Source organism: Hyla sarda, chromosome 2 (genome assembly GCF_029499605.1).
Source record: "Hyla sarda isolate aHylSar1 chromosome 2, aHylSar1.hap1, whole genome shotgun sequence".
NCBI lineage: Eukaryota > Metazoa > Chordata > Amphibia > Anura > Hylidae > Hyla > Hyla sarda.
Window position 1 is genome coordinate 86917524 of NC_079190.1, and position 15336 is coordinate 86932859.

Genomic DNA, 15336 nt, shown 5'->3' on the forward strand with positions numbered 1-15336 from the left:
GTAAGACAGCTGTTTACTGTGCGCTGGCAGAACAGGGGAACCAAACTTTAACCCCCCCGCCCCCGATCTCCTATTAGTCGGTCGCTTCTTACCAACCAATAGCAGCGATAGGAGGGGTGGCACTCCTATCCCTTCAGGGGGATCGGGGGTGTCTCCGATCCCCCTTATTTTCCGGGTCACCGGAGACCCGTAATCGACAGTGTGAATTCACCGGCGATTTGCGGCGATCGCCGACATGGGGTGGGGGGAGGGTCTCAGGACCCCCCTGGGCATTGGCACGGGATGCCTGCTGATAGATATCCCCACCCGGCGGGGACCAAAATTCCCACGGGCATACAGGTACGTCCTTAAGTACCAAGGCATACCTGTATGCCCATGGTCCTCAAGTGGTTAAGGGTTTAAAGAAACATTACACTTTTAATGTATAACATATGTGCACTGTGGGTAACACTGAAGGGGGGCCCTGGAGACATGAAGGGACACTGCCTGACAGGGCAGGAGAGGTACGGGGAAACACCATCCCGCACTGGGCCACCACAAACTCCCCATTTAATGAAGTCATCCTCGATGCCCAGTCCTGGAGGGCGGAGGACTGGAATGACCACAGAGGACACAGACAGTTCCTGGGGCATTACAAACAACGTCCATATTCCAGGTCTGCAATTAGTGAGTGGGTGAAGTAGTATAAAATGTCCATACATGCTCCTAAACATGTGGAGGATTAGTAACCTTGTAACTGCTGTAGTAACACTATCAAATACAATAAACATAACAATATACATGACTTAAAACTCACGCATTGGACTGCCGGAGGCTTTTTACCCAATACCTTGGCTACTGGGGTCCCTCGGTGGACACACTTCTCCCCAGAACTCAATATACATTGCTAGATAACATTAGAAACGTGTGTGGTTAGTTATCAGGAATACCTTCTGGCCAGTAAAGATCCTGGGCATCTGATGTAGATATAGGTACATTATGTAGTATTAGTTAACTATGTGTGACAATTAACTTTATGTGGTACTTTAACCTCTTCAGGACGCCAGGCATATGCATACACCCTGCATCCCGAGTCCTTAAAGGAGAACTCCAGAATATATCAATTGTTCCCCATACTGCCAGCAGTAAAAAAATTAAGATGTACATACCTTCTTCCGCTCCCCCGGGGCCTCCGGTAACCGGCTCCGGTCTCCACCGTGATCCTCTTCCTGGTTGCCGGTGGTCGGAGAGTCTTACTGTGCTCAGCCAATCACCAGCCGCAGAAAGGCCTGACTCGGCCGGCGATAGGCTGAGCGGCAGTGTGACGTTTTCGGCCCCGGCAGCAGGTGCCGGTGTAGTGAAGAATTTTGTGTCCTGAAGCGTTCTCACACAGTCTATCCCCAGCCGAGTCGGACTTCGCTGTGGCTGGTGATTGGCTGAGCGCAGTATGATTCTCCGACCACTGGCAACCAGGAAGTGGATCGCGGCGGAAACCGGAGCCGGTTACCGGAGGCCCCGGGGGGAGGAAGGTATGTACATCTTTTTTTTTTTACTGCCGGCAGTATGGGCAACAATTTTTATATTCGGGAGTTCTCCTTTAAGGTTGTGGGGCGTATGCATACGCCAGTGGGAATTCCGGTCCCCGCCGCTAGCCGGTTGGGGACTGGACCGGGATGCCTGCTGGAATCATTCAGCAGGCATCCCGGCACATCGCCGAGGGGGGTCCTGAGACCCCCCCATGTCAGCGATCGCAGAAAATCGCATGTCAATTCAGACATGCGATTTTCTGCTATTCCGGGCTGATCGGGTCTCTGGTGACCCGATCCCCCGGAAAATAGGGATGATCGGAGCTGTAAGTGACAGGGATGGAAATGAAAGTGAAAGTAAAGCGATCTTTACTGTGGCAACCACTAGGAAGGCAGAACTGCAAATCCCAGCATGGGAGCAGCTGGAAGTTGTAGTTTTGCAACATCTGGAGGGTCACAGTTTGGAGACCACTGTTAAAGTGGTGCCCAAACAGTAGCCCTCCAGATGTTGCCAAACTACAACTCTCAGCATGCCTGGACTGCCCAGGCATGCTGGGAGTTGTAGTTCTGTAACATCTGTCCCTTCAGATTTTGCAATTTTCATTAAATTAAGTACCGTATTTATCGGGGTATACCACGCACCGGCCTATAACACGCACCCTCATTTTACCAAGGATATTTGGGTAAAAAAGGTTTTTTACCCAAATATCCATGGTAAAATGAGGGTGCGTGTGTGCGCGTGTATACCCCGATACATCCCCAGGAAAGGCAGGGGGAGTGAGGTCGTCACTGCCCGCTTCTCTCCCCCTGCCTTTCCTGGGGTCTAGAGCCCTGCTGCCGGCCCTTCTCTCCCCCTGGCTATCGGCGCCGCTGCCCGTTCTGTCCCCCTGACTATCGGTACTGGCGCCCCATTGCCGGCGCTGATAGCCAGGGGGAGAGAAGCGGCGCCGACAGCCAGGGGGAGAGAAGGGGCAGCGGCACCCATTGCCGGCGCCGCTGCCCCGTTGCCTCCCCCCATCCCCGGTTGCATATTTACCTGGGTCGGGTCCGTGCTGCTGCAGGCCTCCGGCGTGCGTCCCCTGCGTCGTTGCTATGCACGGCACGGCGCACTGACGTAATGCGCCGCGCCGTGCAGCGCATAGCAACGACGAAGGGGACGCACGCCGGAGGCCTGCAGCAGCGCGGACCCGACCCAGGTAATTATGCCACCGGGGATGGGGGGAGGCAACGGGGCAGCGGCGCCGGCAATGGGTGCCGATGCCCCTTCTCTCCCCCTGGCTATCGGTACCGATAGTCAGGGGGACAGAACGGGCAGCGGCGCTGATAGCTAGGGGGTGAGAAGGGCCGGCAGCAGGGCTCTAGACCCCAGGGAAGGAAGGGGGAGAGAAGCGGGCAGCGACAGCCTCTCTCCCCCTGCCTTTCCTGGGGCGGTATCGGCGTATAACACGCACATAGACTTTAAGCTAAAAATTTTTGCCTAAAAAGTGCGTGTTATGCGCCGATAAATACGGTAAATGAAGTAAAAATATGTCCATTTTATGATGCCAACATAAAGTGGACATATTGTATTTGTGAATAAAAATAACATTTATTTGAAATATCCATTTTCCTTACAAGCAGAGAGCTTCAAAGTTAGAAAAATGCAAAATTTTCAAAAATTTCATGACATTTTGGGATTTTTTACCAAAAAAGGATGCAAGTAACGACGAAAATTTAACACCAAAATAAAGTAGAATACGTCACGGTAAAAGCGTTTTAGAGTTATTAATGCGTAAAGCGACGGTGGTCAGAATTGCGAAAAAAGGCTCAGTCCTTAAGGTGAAAAAGGGCTGCATCCTTAAGGGGTTAATCTTTATGTGACAAGTTAATCTTTGTACCTGGCTGGGATTTGGCCTTGAGTGAACCGTTAGGACCTACGCAGCACCACTTCTTGAGAATCAGGAACGCCTACTTCTTCGGGAGCTCTTGATACAATTTGAGTTGGAGCAGGTTCTCTTTCGGAACTGTTCTGGACTGGCAGGACTTTGACTTGTTGGCAGAGACATTGGTGAGACAGGTGGTCTGGAGACTGGAGTATAGACTGGCACCAACGGTGAACGGACAGGGGCTGGTGTATAGACTAAGGTTGGTTGCATCGGTCCCAGGGTTGATGTGATATAGAAGATTACAGGTTGGCTGGAAGAGAACATTTACACTAGGGTCCCTAGAAATGTATACTGGATCCTACGCAAAAAAATGACTATAATCATCATGAATGAACAAAGCGCATACAGATAAATTTTAGAACAAGTATACAATTTTTATTAACACAAAAGCAAAAAAGAAAATACATTTAAAATCACTTAAAATGTATACTGTATAGTGCCAAAAGGAAAAACAACCTAACACAAATACAAGTGTGAAAATCATTACCAAGTGGACCAAATAACAATGTATGCCAGACCTCCGTCACCCAATGTTTCACCAATTAAGGCTTCTTCCGGGGCGTAATCTGGGTGGGTGTCTACAATATATACACATAGTGAGCCAATCATGGGCTCCAAAACTGTCATGGGGTCAGACAGAGCATAATTGGCCAGCAAGTACACCTGTGATAGCTCATAGTCAGTACCTGAATGGGAGGAGCGGGTGCCCTCAAACAATGAAGCGTGAACAGCGCAGCCGCATTGCAGGACCCAAGTGCTGCGCGTGAGACGCACACGTGCGGCACAGGTAAAGGTATTTCCGGCAATGTGGGGGCAGAAAGTACGTCCGGCCTACGTATAGCGTCCAGGTCACCTGACGCTATACATAGGCCAGACGTACTTTCCGATTGAATGGGGCCTGAAGCCCAAACATCCGGTCTTTCGGCAGCTGCCCATGCCACCCCATCATCAGGTAGAAAGGGGTGTACCCTGTAGAACAATGGACCTTTTCAGTCACGGCCCATACAAGGGCGAGAAGTTTGCATCGTTTTTTTCTGCTCCTCGCAGGTTATGACTGGCATATAACATGCTATTGCCCTTCTTGCACTTGGGACAGTACAGCTCTCAGACGTACAAACTGGCATCAGTATATAGCCGGAATGCCCAACTGTAGTCTGGATACGACAGGATGGGTGGTTCTGTCAGCTGACGTTTAAGAGCTCGGAACGCTGCCTCTTGCTCTTCGGCCCATTTAACAGGTAGTTTTTCACTGAAGTTCTCTGGCACCCCTTTATTATTAATAATAATAATAATAATGCTTTTTTGTGTTTGTTTATTTTAGGTAGTTTGTTTTTCTTTGGCAGAAAAATAAGTATCCTCTAGCTAGCCTCTAGCTAATATATGGCTTAAGTCCTATGGCCTAAGGCAGGTGTATGTGTGCTACAGTCTATGTTTGTTGTTACTCATAATGTCTTGTTGTTATCTTAAACCTAGATAAAGCCCAAGATGGCATCACGTGTTATCCAGACGTGAGACTGGGGATTAAGCTAACCGAGACAAGAAGTAGGAGCCAACCCAGCTAACTCTAAGATGTATCCAGAAGAGCCCAAAAGATTCTTCAGCCCCAGTTCATTACACAAGCATGGTATCAAGATCCCAGATATGAATATAGGAATCCAAAACCCCCCATGCTAATTTGAGTAGCCAAGTGGCAGACAAGCAAGGAAACCATCACTTTGAGCACCAAAAAAATACAATATGACCAGAGATTACGTTTCCTTAAAATTAATGACAAAACATTAAAACAAAAAAACAATTTCTCTTTACAGTGGTTGTCTAAATAATTTTAAATTTAATTAAATGTATTGGTATTTTCTTCAACTAATACATAACAATTAACACACTTGAAGTTGAGTTCAAGTTTGTGCATTGAGAATGTGTCGTAAAAATACTCAAAGTTGTGGTTCATTTATTACAAGTTCAATTTATTACAAGTTAAATTACAAGTTCTCCAATCCACAAACAAATTCTAATATTGAATATTAAAACTGGACTGGGGGGATATCAGGACTTTTATATGTAAAATGAACCAAAGGGCCTGATAATCAAAAGTATGGCATCCATGTTGTCAATAGACAGACATTTTAGATGTGGTGTAAGCAGGTTCATGTACAAGTTCAAATAAAATTCCTTATTTTCGTTTTTCCATTCCATGTCTATCAAAATTTCTTCCTATATAATACCGTATTTTTCGCCCTATAGGATGCACCGGCGTATAAGACGCACCCTATTTTTAGGATAGTGGTCTTCAAGCTGCGGACCTCCAGATGTTGCAAAACTACAACTCCCAGAATGCCCGGGCAGCCGTTTGCTGTCAGGGCATGCTGGGAGTTGTAGTTTTGCAACATCTGGAGGTCCACAGATTGAAGACCACTGCATAGGAGGAAAGACTCACGTGTCCCCGCCGCTCCGGACCTGTCACCGCTGCCCTGGATGTCGCTTCATCGCTGTCGCCGTGTCCCCGTCGCTCCGGAACGTCTCTGCTGCCGGCCGGGTATCCTCGCTCTCCGTCATCACGTCGTTACGCACGCCAACGCACGTACGCGACGACGTGATGACGAGGAATGAGAGCGCCGGCCATACAGGGGATCCCTGAACGGAGAAGACACCGAGGAGGCAGGTAAGGTCCCTCCCGGTGTCCTGTAAGCACTAATCCGGCTTTTCAGTCGGGCTGTTCGGGACCGCTGTGGTGAAATCGCGGCGGTCCCGAACAGCCCGGCTGCACAGCCGGGTTAGTGTCACTTTCCCTTCAGACACAGCGGTCAGCTTTGATCGCCGCGTCAGAAGGGTTAATACAGGGCATCACCGCGATCGGTGATGTCCTGTATTAGCCGCGGGTCCCGGCCGTTGATGGCCTCAGGGACCGCCGCGATAGGGGTGTATTCGTCGTATAAGACGCACCAACTTTTTCCCCCCAGTTTTGGGGAAGAAAAAGTGCGTCTTATACGGCGAAAAATACGGTAATTTGTGAGATTTATGTCTCCCTGAAAGAGCATGCTAGTATCCCACCACAGTATGACTGAACATAAGGCATAAGGGGGTAAGGAAGATGGTAAGAAGCTAAGGTATCTAATCTAATGAACATTATTTCTTTAAATATAAAAATAGTCCATAAGGACATATGTAATGGTTATGTGCACGATTAAATATTGTTAGTGACATGAAACACACATACAGTGTGTGTGTATATATATATGTATATACATACATACATATACACACATATACATATATTATTTTATATTTAAACTTTGCATAAAACTATATATTGTAACATTGCTTTCTCTTTTAGTGCATTACACAGTCCTTGCTTCTATAAAGGTCCACATTTTGACAAAAATTCTGCCTGTGCTATATTGTGTATGAGCCCCGGAAGAAGGACGTAGCTCCGAAACGATCATAGGGGTGGACGTCTCGCAGCTGCTTATGTTGTTTATGTGGCTATTACTGCTGTCTTGCTGCTATATGTTACTTATTGCACTTTTGTTTGGCAGTGGCCATATTCAATTTGCACTTTACGTATATATAAGATGTACTGATACTGCATGCATGCCCTTTACTTATTGCACTTATTGTATTGCATTTTGCTTTGTATTTTTGCATACTTCACGTCTGCTGCAGTGCTTTTTGTAGGTTTTGTATATTGTGCATGAGAAGAGATGCTAATTCTAGCAATAATTTGTGTTGATATGAACAATAAGACTACACATCTATGTTGGGGCATCATAATCTAAAGTGAAAACTAATTTAATTTTAATAGAATCATCAGATAGCTTCTGCTGGTTGGGGTTGTCCAATAGATAATATATAGTCGGAGACTATTGTAGGCAAGTAGGAAAGTGGCAAATAGATAAGTTTGGCATCCCATCCTGCAGAATAACGTGTCCAGGGGTGAACCGCTGTCAGAGCGTGCTCCATGCAGTTTGTGACCACAGACAAATCTGTGTTAACCATTGCTGTGATTTTGTCAAGAGAGTCCATACCTGTATGTAAAATATAACAAAGTTAGATCAAAAGATAAAATTCATAGTTCATTCATCCTGTTTTTCTTTTCTATGTTATGTCTGTATAGGTGCCACTTTCTGCTTTCACAGACACTTTGTTAAATAGCTTCTATGTATGAATACTAGCTGAGTATACGGCATTACCAAATGTTTCTTACCTAATCCTTGTTGGGGAGGAAAAGAAAAATAGGAGAAAGCTCTTGTCCTCATATTCTCTCCTCATAGCCTGAACCCATATCCCCTATATTCCGATCTCCCATCCCGTCCTCACATATCGACCTCATCCCATCCTCCTATCCAGCCTTCATGTCCTGTAGGCCCAAAATATAAGGTGGTGTGGCTTTGTGGGAGTGGGTGTGACCTGCAAGCTGGACCAATGCACAGAAGGGTCGACAGATGAAATGGGTGTGGCGTAAGTGGTGGGTGGGGCTTTTCAGGATAGGGTGAGGCATCTGGGAGGGGTGTGGCTTGTAAGCCACACTGACACTCTCACCAGGATATGGAGAGTGGAACTTGTGGAGTAAGGTACCAGAAGTCCAATATACTTGCAAAGGACTTGAGCCAAAAAAAAAAAAAAAACATTCTTCACATATGGAGGTAAGTAATGGTTAATTTAACTCTCTTATATTTCTGTTTGACATATAAATTACATGTGTACCAAGTATGTTTTAAATATCTCCAGACATTTGGAGGTTATGCTGGAACATAAATTTCCCATAGACTTACACAGGACTTTAACCCCTTAACGACGAAGGACATAAATGTACGTCCTGGTGAGGTGGTACTTAACGCACCAGGACGTACATTTACGTCCTATGCATAACCGCAAGTATCGGAGCGATGCTCGCGTCATGCGCGGCAGGTCCCGGCGGCTGATAGCAGCTAGGGACCCGCCCATAATGGTGGACATCCGCGATCGCGCGGATGTCCGCCATTAACCCCTCAGATGCCGTGATCAATACAGATCATGGCATCTGCAGCATCGCGGTACTTTGAATGGATGATCGGATCACCCGCAGCACTGCCGCCGTGATCCGATCATCCAACATGGTGGCCGGAGGGCCCCTCACCTTGCTCCTGCCATCTCCCAGGGTCTTCTGCTCTGGTCTGCGATCGAGCAGAAGATGACCGATAACACTGATCAGTGCTATGTCCTATACATCAAATGATTGCTATAAATAGTCCCCTATTGGGACTATTAAGGTGTTAAAATAAAAGTAACAAAAATTAAAAAATAAAAAGTAAAAAAATTTGAAAAACCCCCTCCCGCAATAAAAACTTAAGTTGTCCCATTTTCCCTATTTCCCCCCCAAAAAAGTGTAAAAAAAATATTTTATATACATATTTGGTATCTCTGCGTGCATAAATATACCAACTATTAAAATAAAATGTTAATGATACCATACGGTGAACGGCAAGAACATAAAAAAAAAAGTCCAAAATAGCTGCTTTTTTATAACATTTTATTAAAAAAAAATGTAAAAAAAGTATTAAAAGTTTTATATAAGCAAAAAGTACAGATCATGGCGCAAAAAATGAGCCCTAATACCACCGCTTATACGGAAAAATTAAAAAGTTCTAGGTCTTCAAAATAGGGGAATTTTAAAAGTACTGATTTGGTTAAACAGTTTGCGATTTTCATCATGGGTATCTTTTTAATCGTATTGACCCAAAGAATAAAGAACACATGTAATTTTTACCGTAAATTGTACGGCGTGAAAACGAAACCTTCCAAAATTAGCAAAATTGCGGTTTTCTTTAATTTCCCCACACAAATAGTATTTTTTTTTGGTTGCGCCATACATTTTAAGGTAAAGTGAGTGATGGCATTACAACGGACAACTGGGCGTGCAAAAAACAAGCCCTCATACTAGTCTATGGATGAAAATATATAAGAGTTATGATTTTTTGTAGGCGGAAAAACGAAAAAATATTGTCTGCGTCCTTATGGCCCAAATGGGCTTCGTCCTTAAGGGGTTAAACTAAAACCCTGACTCTTGAAAATTGGTAAGGGTTAAATTACCAATCCTATGTTTGTAGTTTACACATAAGTAACATGTGTACCAAGTTTCATGTTATTATCTTCAGCCGTTTAGAAGTGATGCTGGAACGTACACACACACACACTGGCCCCCATTTACTAAGCTAAAACCCAATAGTTTTTGTAGGGTTTTCCTAAGGTATTTTGGCGCATAGTGTCTGAGACCTGTCACAGACAGCGTGTGACAGTGTGCACCAGGAAAATCCGCCTAACCCGATATTGCATTGTGAAAAGCCGAAAGAGAGGCATGGTCTGTTACAAAGGCACATGGCAGGACAAAAATGGGCATGGTTTCATAATAGTTCACAGAAAACCCTGTGAATAAATGGCTGATATATATATATATATATATATATATATATATATATATATATATATATTGATTATTACATTGTCAAATGTAATTTTTTTAAAGTAAATAGCTGCCTCACTGCTTATTACAGTATGTTCACACCTTGTGTAGTTGCTGCAGATTTTATGCTGTGTTCAGTTATTTATTTACGTTGTTAGATTATCAGCATAAAATCTACAGCAGATATGCTATTTGAGAACATTATTCTTGGTCACTTCCACTATAAGTCGCTCAATCAAGTGGCCGTGCATGCGTACATCTCATAGCCTTTCCTCTGTTATCCACATCCATGTCCTAGCAACATGTCAAAAGTTATGTTTGGCAGTGGTCTGAGTGTTCAGAAATTCGCTGTTCAGGAGAACAAGCCAGGAGAAGTCTGTGCTGCAGCATGCTCCTGTGTCATGTGATTGAGAATCCCTCCATAGACTTACAATGTGAATGTGACCCGGAGTTGGGAGAGAAAGCGCTGTGCCCAAACTGTTCCTGGCTCGTTCTCCTGATTGGTGAGACATCTCAAACGTTTTTCTAAATGACAGTACCCATTTAACCCTTAAAATTAGAGACTAGTGAGCAGAGCCTGGTGACCCCAGTCTGGCAGCGAACTTTGGCGTGACAGTGGCTTGTTGAACTTTCCCACATTTCTGGTAATAATAGCAGGAGGGATAAGAAACACAGAGTTTTGGTGCCTAAATGTAAGGAGGAAGTACTGGGAACACTAAGATAACGTCAGGGTAGCCCAGCATACTTTGTAGCTATTAGCAAGATCACATGACCCAGGGTTAGCCAATTATTGCTTTGCATTGTGTATACTACAGCTCCAAAGCCAAAAGAACAAAGCATAGGGGTGGGTGTTAGAGGCTAATAAAGCCCCATGCACTGCATTCTAGCTGTCATATTGGAGTAAGAAAGCTGAAAGTGAGAGCAAGGTCTACAGATCCCAGAAGTCTTTACAAATCCTTTAGAATTTCAAAGCAGGCCAAGCAAAGCATTAATTAGTGGCTGACCTTAAACAGTGACCTCATGTCTCCTGCAGTGCTGTGTTCAGTTTGTGCACTGCAAATCCCAGCCAGCAGTGCGCAAGCCCATAAAAGCTATAACATTACAAGCAGAGCAATGCATTATTAAATGTGCTGACCTTAGTAAGTGACCTCCTGTCACCGGCAGTACTGTGTAAAGTTGGTGCACTACAAATCCCAGTCAGCAATGAATGAGCCCATGAAAGCTATAAGATTAAATACTTAGTAAACTGAGTAAAGCAGTGGACTGACTTGTCTTTTAGAATAGATACGCATTAAAAGCATTAAAATAACATGAACATAAAATAGCCATCTAAGGGTCAGTTAAATGTATTTTCTGTGTTTAATCAAACATAGTATTTCTACCTAGGTTTAATATATCTCACGTCTCATATTGCAGCTCTTCCCATCCTCATCTGCTGCTCATCTCTTCTATTCTCCCTGCTTCTTAAATGACGCATCAGAGCAGAACCTTCTTGCTGGTATTCTTATAGAATGTGATTGATTGAGAGGGCAGGTCTTGCTCTGATCTGTCTTCTCAGAAGCAGGAAGAATAGATGAGCAGCAGCGGACCGGAAGGAGGATCAACAGGGCACTGGGAGTAGGCAAGTATGACTCTTTACAGCAGCATTAATGAATGACAAAAAAAAGAGATAAAAATAAATCCTAGTAATATCCTCTTACAGTATAAAAGCACCCTATAGATTCCATAGGAGAATGAGGGAGGGGATGAATCAGAAACTTTTTTTAAATGGTTTTTCGATAAGCACCATAATTATATTGACAAACCATAAAAAGGTTTGTGATCAGCACCCCCCCCCCACTTTAAGGAATTTATACATACCAGTGGACCAGTAGTACATAGTGATCTTAGAAATGACCGCAGGTCCTAGCTCAGTCTAAGCTAACATTATAATAAATATAGAAGATAGAATATAATAAATATTGAATGAAAAAGAGCATTTACCGGTATAGAACACGTACTGGCGCACCCTAATTTTCTCCCGGAATATTGAGTAAAAAATTAAGAAAAGTAAAATAAATTATTTGGAAACTCAGAACTTAATGTCACATCATTCCCCTATCTTTGATTCCCCCCTGTGCCACCTCATTCCCCCTCCTCTTCAGTTTGATCCCCCCTGTACCACCTCTTCCCCCCCCCCCCCCGATTCCCCTGTGCCACATCTCCCCCCCCCCAATCCCCCCTGGGCCACATCTTTCCCCTGGTCTGCTCACCTCTGTCCAACATATTTCCCCCGTCCATCTGCTCCCCTCTGTGTCATTTCTTTCCCCCACTCTCTGCTCCCCGATGAGCATCTTTCAGGTCGGTCCGCTGCCTCCGCTGCCTCCTCTGCCACTACCTCCCCCCCCCCCTCTCCCCCCCCCCCTTAGCTGGCCTGTGTCTCCAGACGCGCTCCAACAGGCTCAGGTTCAGGTGGCTGGTCTAGCGGGGCTGTGCAGTCAGTGAGGCACTGACGAGTGTTGACCTCTGCGCAGCTCCTTAGTGGGACGTCACTCATGAGTCCCAGAAGCCACCGCTGGCCACTGATTTAAAGTGGCCGCGGCGCCGGCTGCTTATTTAGGATCAGCAGCCCAGCTGTGGTCACTTTAGAATAGGGACCAGTGGTGGTTGCTGCAGGCCTGGTGGATATTTTGGCTTAGAACATGCAGGTAGGGTTCCTGCATTAATTTTTGGATTTAAAAGTGCATGTTATATGCCAATCAATATGTTAATTGATAAAATTATAAATCTCTATATTATTTTAAATACTCACAAAGCTTAAAAAACTCCTGTCCATAGCTTTTTTTCACTTCCTCTGAAGTGCTGTTCCAGCATTTTTCAGCAGATTTTCTTAACATTTCCTTACTTGTGATTCGTGTATCAAAAAATCCAGGTTCAATCATGCATACCTTGACCCCAAATGGCTTCATTTCACGTCTGTAAAATACACAATTAATAGTGGAAAAGTAATAAACTTGACTTATAGGTTGCAAAACACCAACTTGACTGTATCTTTACACATTACAGATCTGTGGTAAAAAAAAATTCGGCAATTGTCGAATGGGGCTTGCAGAAATCTATGCACATGCTTCAGAAATAACCCCATTCACATGTACGAAAGACATTGCTGCAAGAAATTTGCCATGTGTGAACATACCTTAAGGCATCATGCACACAGTCATATTACAACTGGGGCTTCTATATCCTCAATGTTAAATCAGTAGCATATAGAAGTTTTTTTTACAAGCATAAACTGTATGTGTATACTAGATGTGTAACTCATTTATTCACCACTTTAAAGTAAAGTGTAAGGCAAAGCGCAGTTGATAGAACTCACCTCAGACTGTCTGTAAAAGATTCTACTCCATACTTGGAAGGACAGTATCCCCCAGAACATACACTTAGTCTTCCTGCTATACTGGATACATTGACCACTCGTCCCCGAGCTTTCCGGATCAAGGGTAAGAAATGGATTGTCACATCTACGACCCCCAGTAGGTTTATATTTATGATTTTAAAGAAATCTTCTTTTGTCATCCATTCAGTAGCACTGCATGGGACACTGACTCCAGCATTGTTTATTAGGCCCCAGACTCCTGCAAATATAAAGAAAATATATTTTTTTTTAGCTATACAGCTATAATATCAGAACCTTTCCTGTCCATTGTAGTGACGGAAGTTTAATGGAGAAAAAAAATGCTCTTTTTTTTCTTTGGTAAACCACCGGATCCCTGACGAACCCTATTCAAGTCAATGGGCTCCATCGGGACCCAGTGGTAACCCAGTGTAGTCATTGGTGCTGACAAATTACAAATTAGTAAGAGGCAGCCAATTTATGAGGTTGTCAAATGAAGGCTGTATTCTTTAAATAGAAAAATGCTGGGCATTTACTATCATGAAATCCATACTTTTTTTGGGTTGTGTGACCTTCAGTTTTATCACAGAAGGTGATGGTTTAGAATCTACATAAGATTTCTTGTTCTTGCAAAAATGTAGGGAAATTGACCATTATATTTTTTCAATTGTTGAATAATTTATTTTTAATTTTATGGAATTTTTTAACCGCCAACAGCAGCATCATTTTGGCCCTTAACCCCTGAAGGAGAACTCCCGAATATAAAAATTGTCCTCCATATTGCCGGCATAAAAAAAAAATAAAGACCTACATACCTTCCTTCGCTCCCCCGGGGCCTCCGGTAACCAGCTACGGTCTCCGCTGCGGTCCTCTTCCTGGTTGCTGGTGGTCGGCGAGTCATATGTCTGTTTTCCACCTTTCTTACCTCTAATATTAAATCCTGTTCCTTTTTTTATTTATTCTTTCCTTTTTTTTTTTTAAATATATTTTTATTGGAATTTTTCAAAAGAATAAACATTAATACAAAAATGTAAATAAAACATTGAGTCTCTGCGTGGAATACACAATACAGCAAATACATCTAGCGTGGGGCAATCATGTTATAACACAGTTTCAGACAAGATGTAAGGGCAGAAAAATTTTAGATAAGAGCAGGACATTACACTCACAACCCTCGAGACCCATGTCACCCTCCCTCATCCAGATAGGTATACATATATAGGTAATACCCATACAGAGGCAGATGAAGTATCCCTGTAGAAACAGAGTTGCTTATCCAACAGTGAACTCCAAACACAGTCATACATTGTCAAGCGACTTCTCCCGACCATCGGACCACCCCACGTAGTGTCTTTCCTGAAAGTCCTAGTCGTTCCCTCTATTCCAGTGTCAGTCAGTGGATATGAAGAAATGGTCAGAGTGTGGTCAGTCATTTGGAAGACGTAATTCTCCCAGTGTACCCTGAAGTTCTTCCGTATTATACCAGGTAGTGTATCTGAAGGGATACACTACCTCTGCAATCTCAGTGAGGTCAAAGTGGGACACAATGAAAGAACGCCATTTTTTAAAGAATTTCTGCGTCCCCGAGTCTAGGTGTCGTTCCGCATCAATCCTGTCTACCCCCATGAAGTATTTCAGCTGTGAAACTATCATAGCAACATCAGGTCTATGGGCTTCTAACCATGTGTGAAACAGACATCTCAGTGCAACCAGGAGCACAACGTGTAACAAGGCAGGCATACTACCCCCATTTCCCTCCCTCTCCCCAACTTCTGGTGGGCGCAATTGGTGAAAAAGCAATGATTGGTGGGTGAAAGAAAGTTGAGTGTGCCAGTGATCCCGAATATACGAGCAGACGGTCTGCCAATATTGCACGGTGAATGGGCATTCCCAAACTCCATGATAGAGGTTCGTGAAGGGAGCGTTACATTTGGGACATCGAGTGATCCTGTCAGGAAATGAGGGTGAGGGAGGTATATTAAAACCGTATAGCGCAGCATGCGCCAATTTAAAGTACGTTTCTCTCCATCGTTCATTTATTACGTTCTTGCGCACCGCCTCCCATCCCGCTAGAATCGTGTCTCCAATATCAGCATC

The 15336-nt window shown here is 44.2% G+C and overlaps 1 protein-coding gene across 2 annotated transcripts in view; it reads right to left on the bottom strand.

Moving 5' to 3' along the window:
• Positions 1-3868: 3868 nt before the first annotated feature.
• Positions 3869-15336, bottom strand: part of LOC130358747 (retinol dehydrogenase 7-like) — a 51461-nt gene continuing 39993 nt past the window's right edge. Inside the window, exons 3-6 of one of the 2 annotated variants that reach the window (XM_056562472.1) lie at positions 13222-13480; positions 12658-12821; positions 5841-7452; positions 3869-5730 (exon numbers count right to left, since the gene is read on the bottom strand). In XM_056562472.1, the coding sequence (XP_056418447.1) occupies positions 7235-7452; positions 12658-12821; positions 13222-13480 (641 nt within the window). In that variant the 3' untranslated portion in view covers positions 3869-5730; positions 5841-7234. Of the gene's footprint in view, positions 5731-5840; positions 7453-11001; positions 11089-12657; positions 12822-13221; positions 13481-15336 lie in introns of those variants that run through there. The other variant, XM_056562473.1, reaches the window with a different exon arrangement.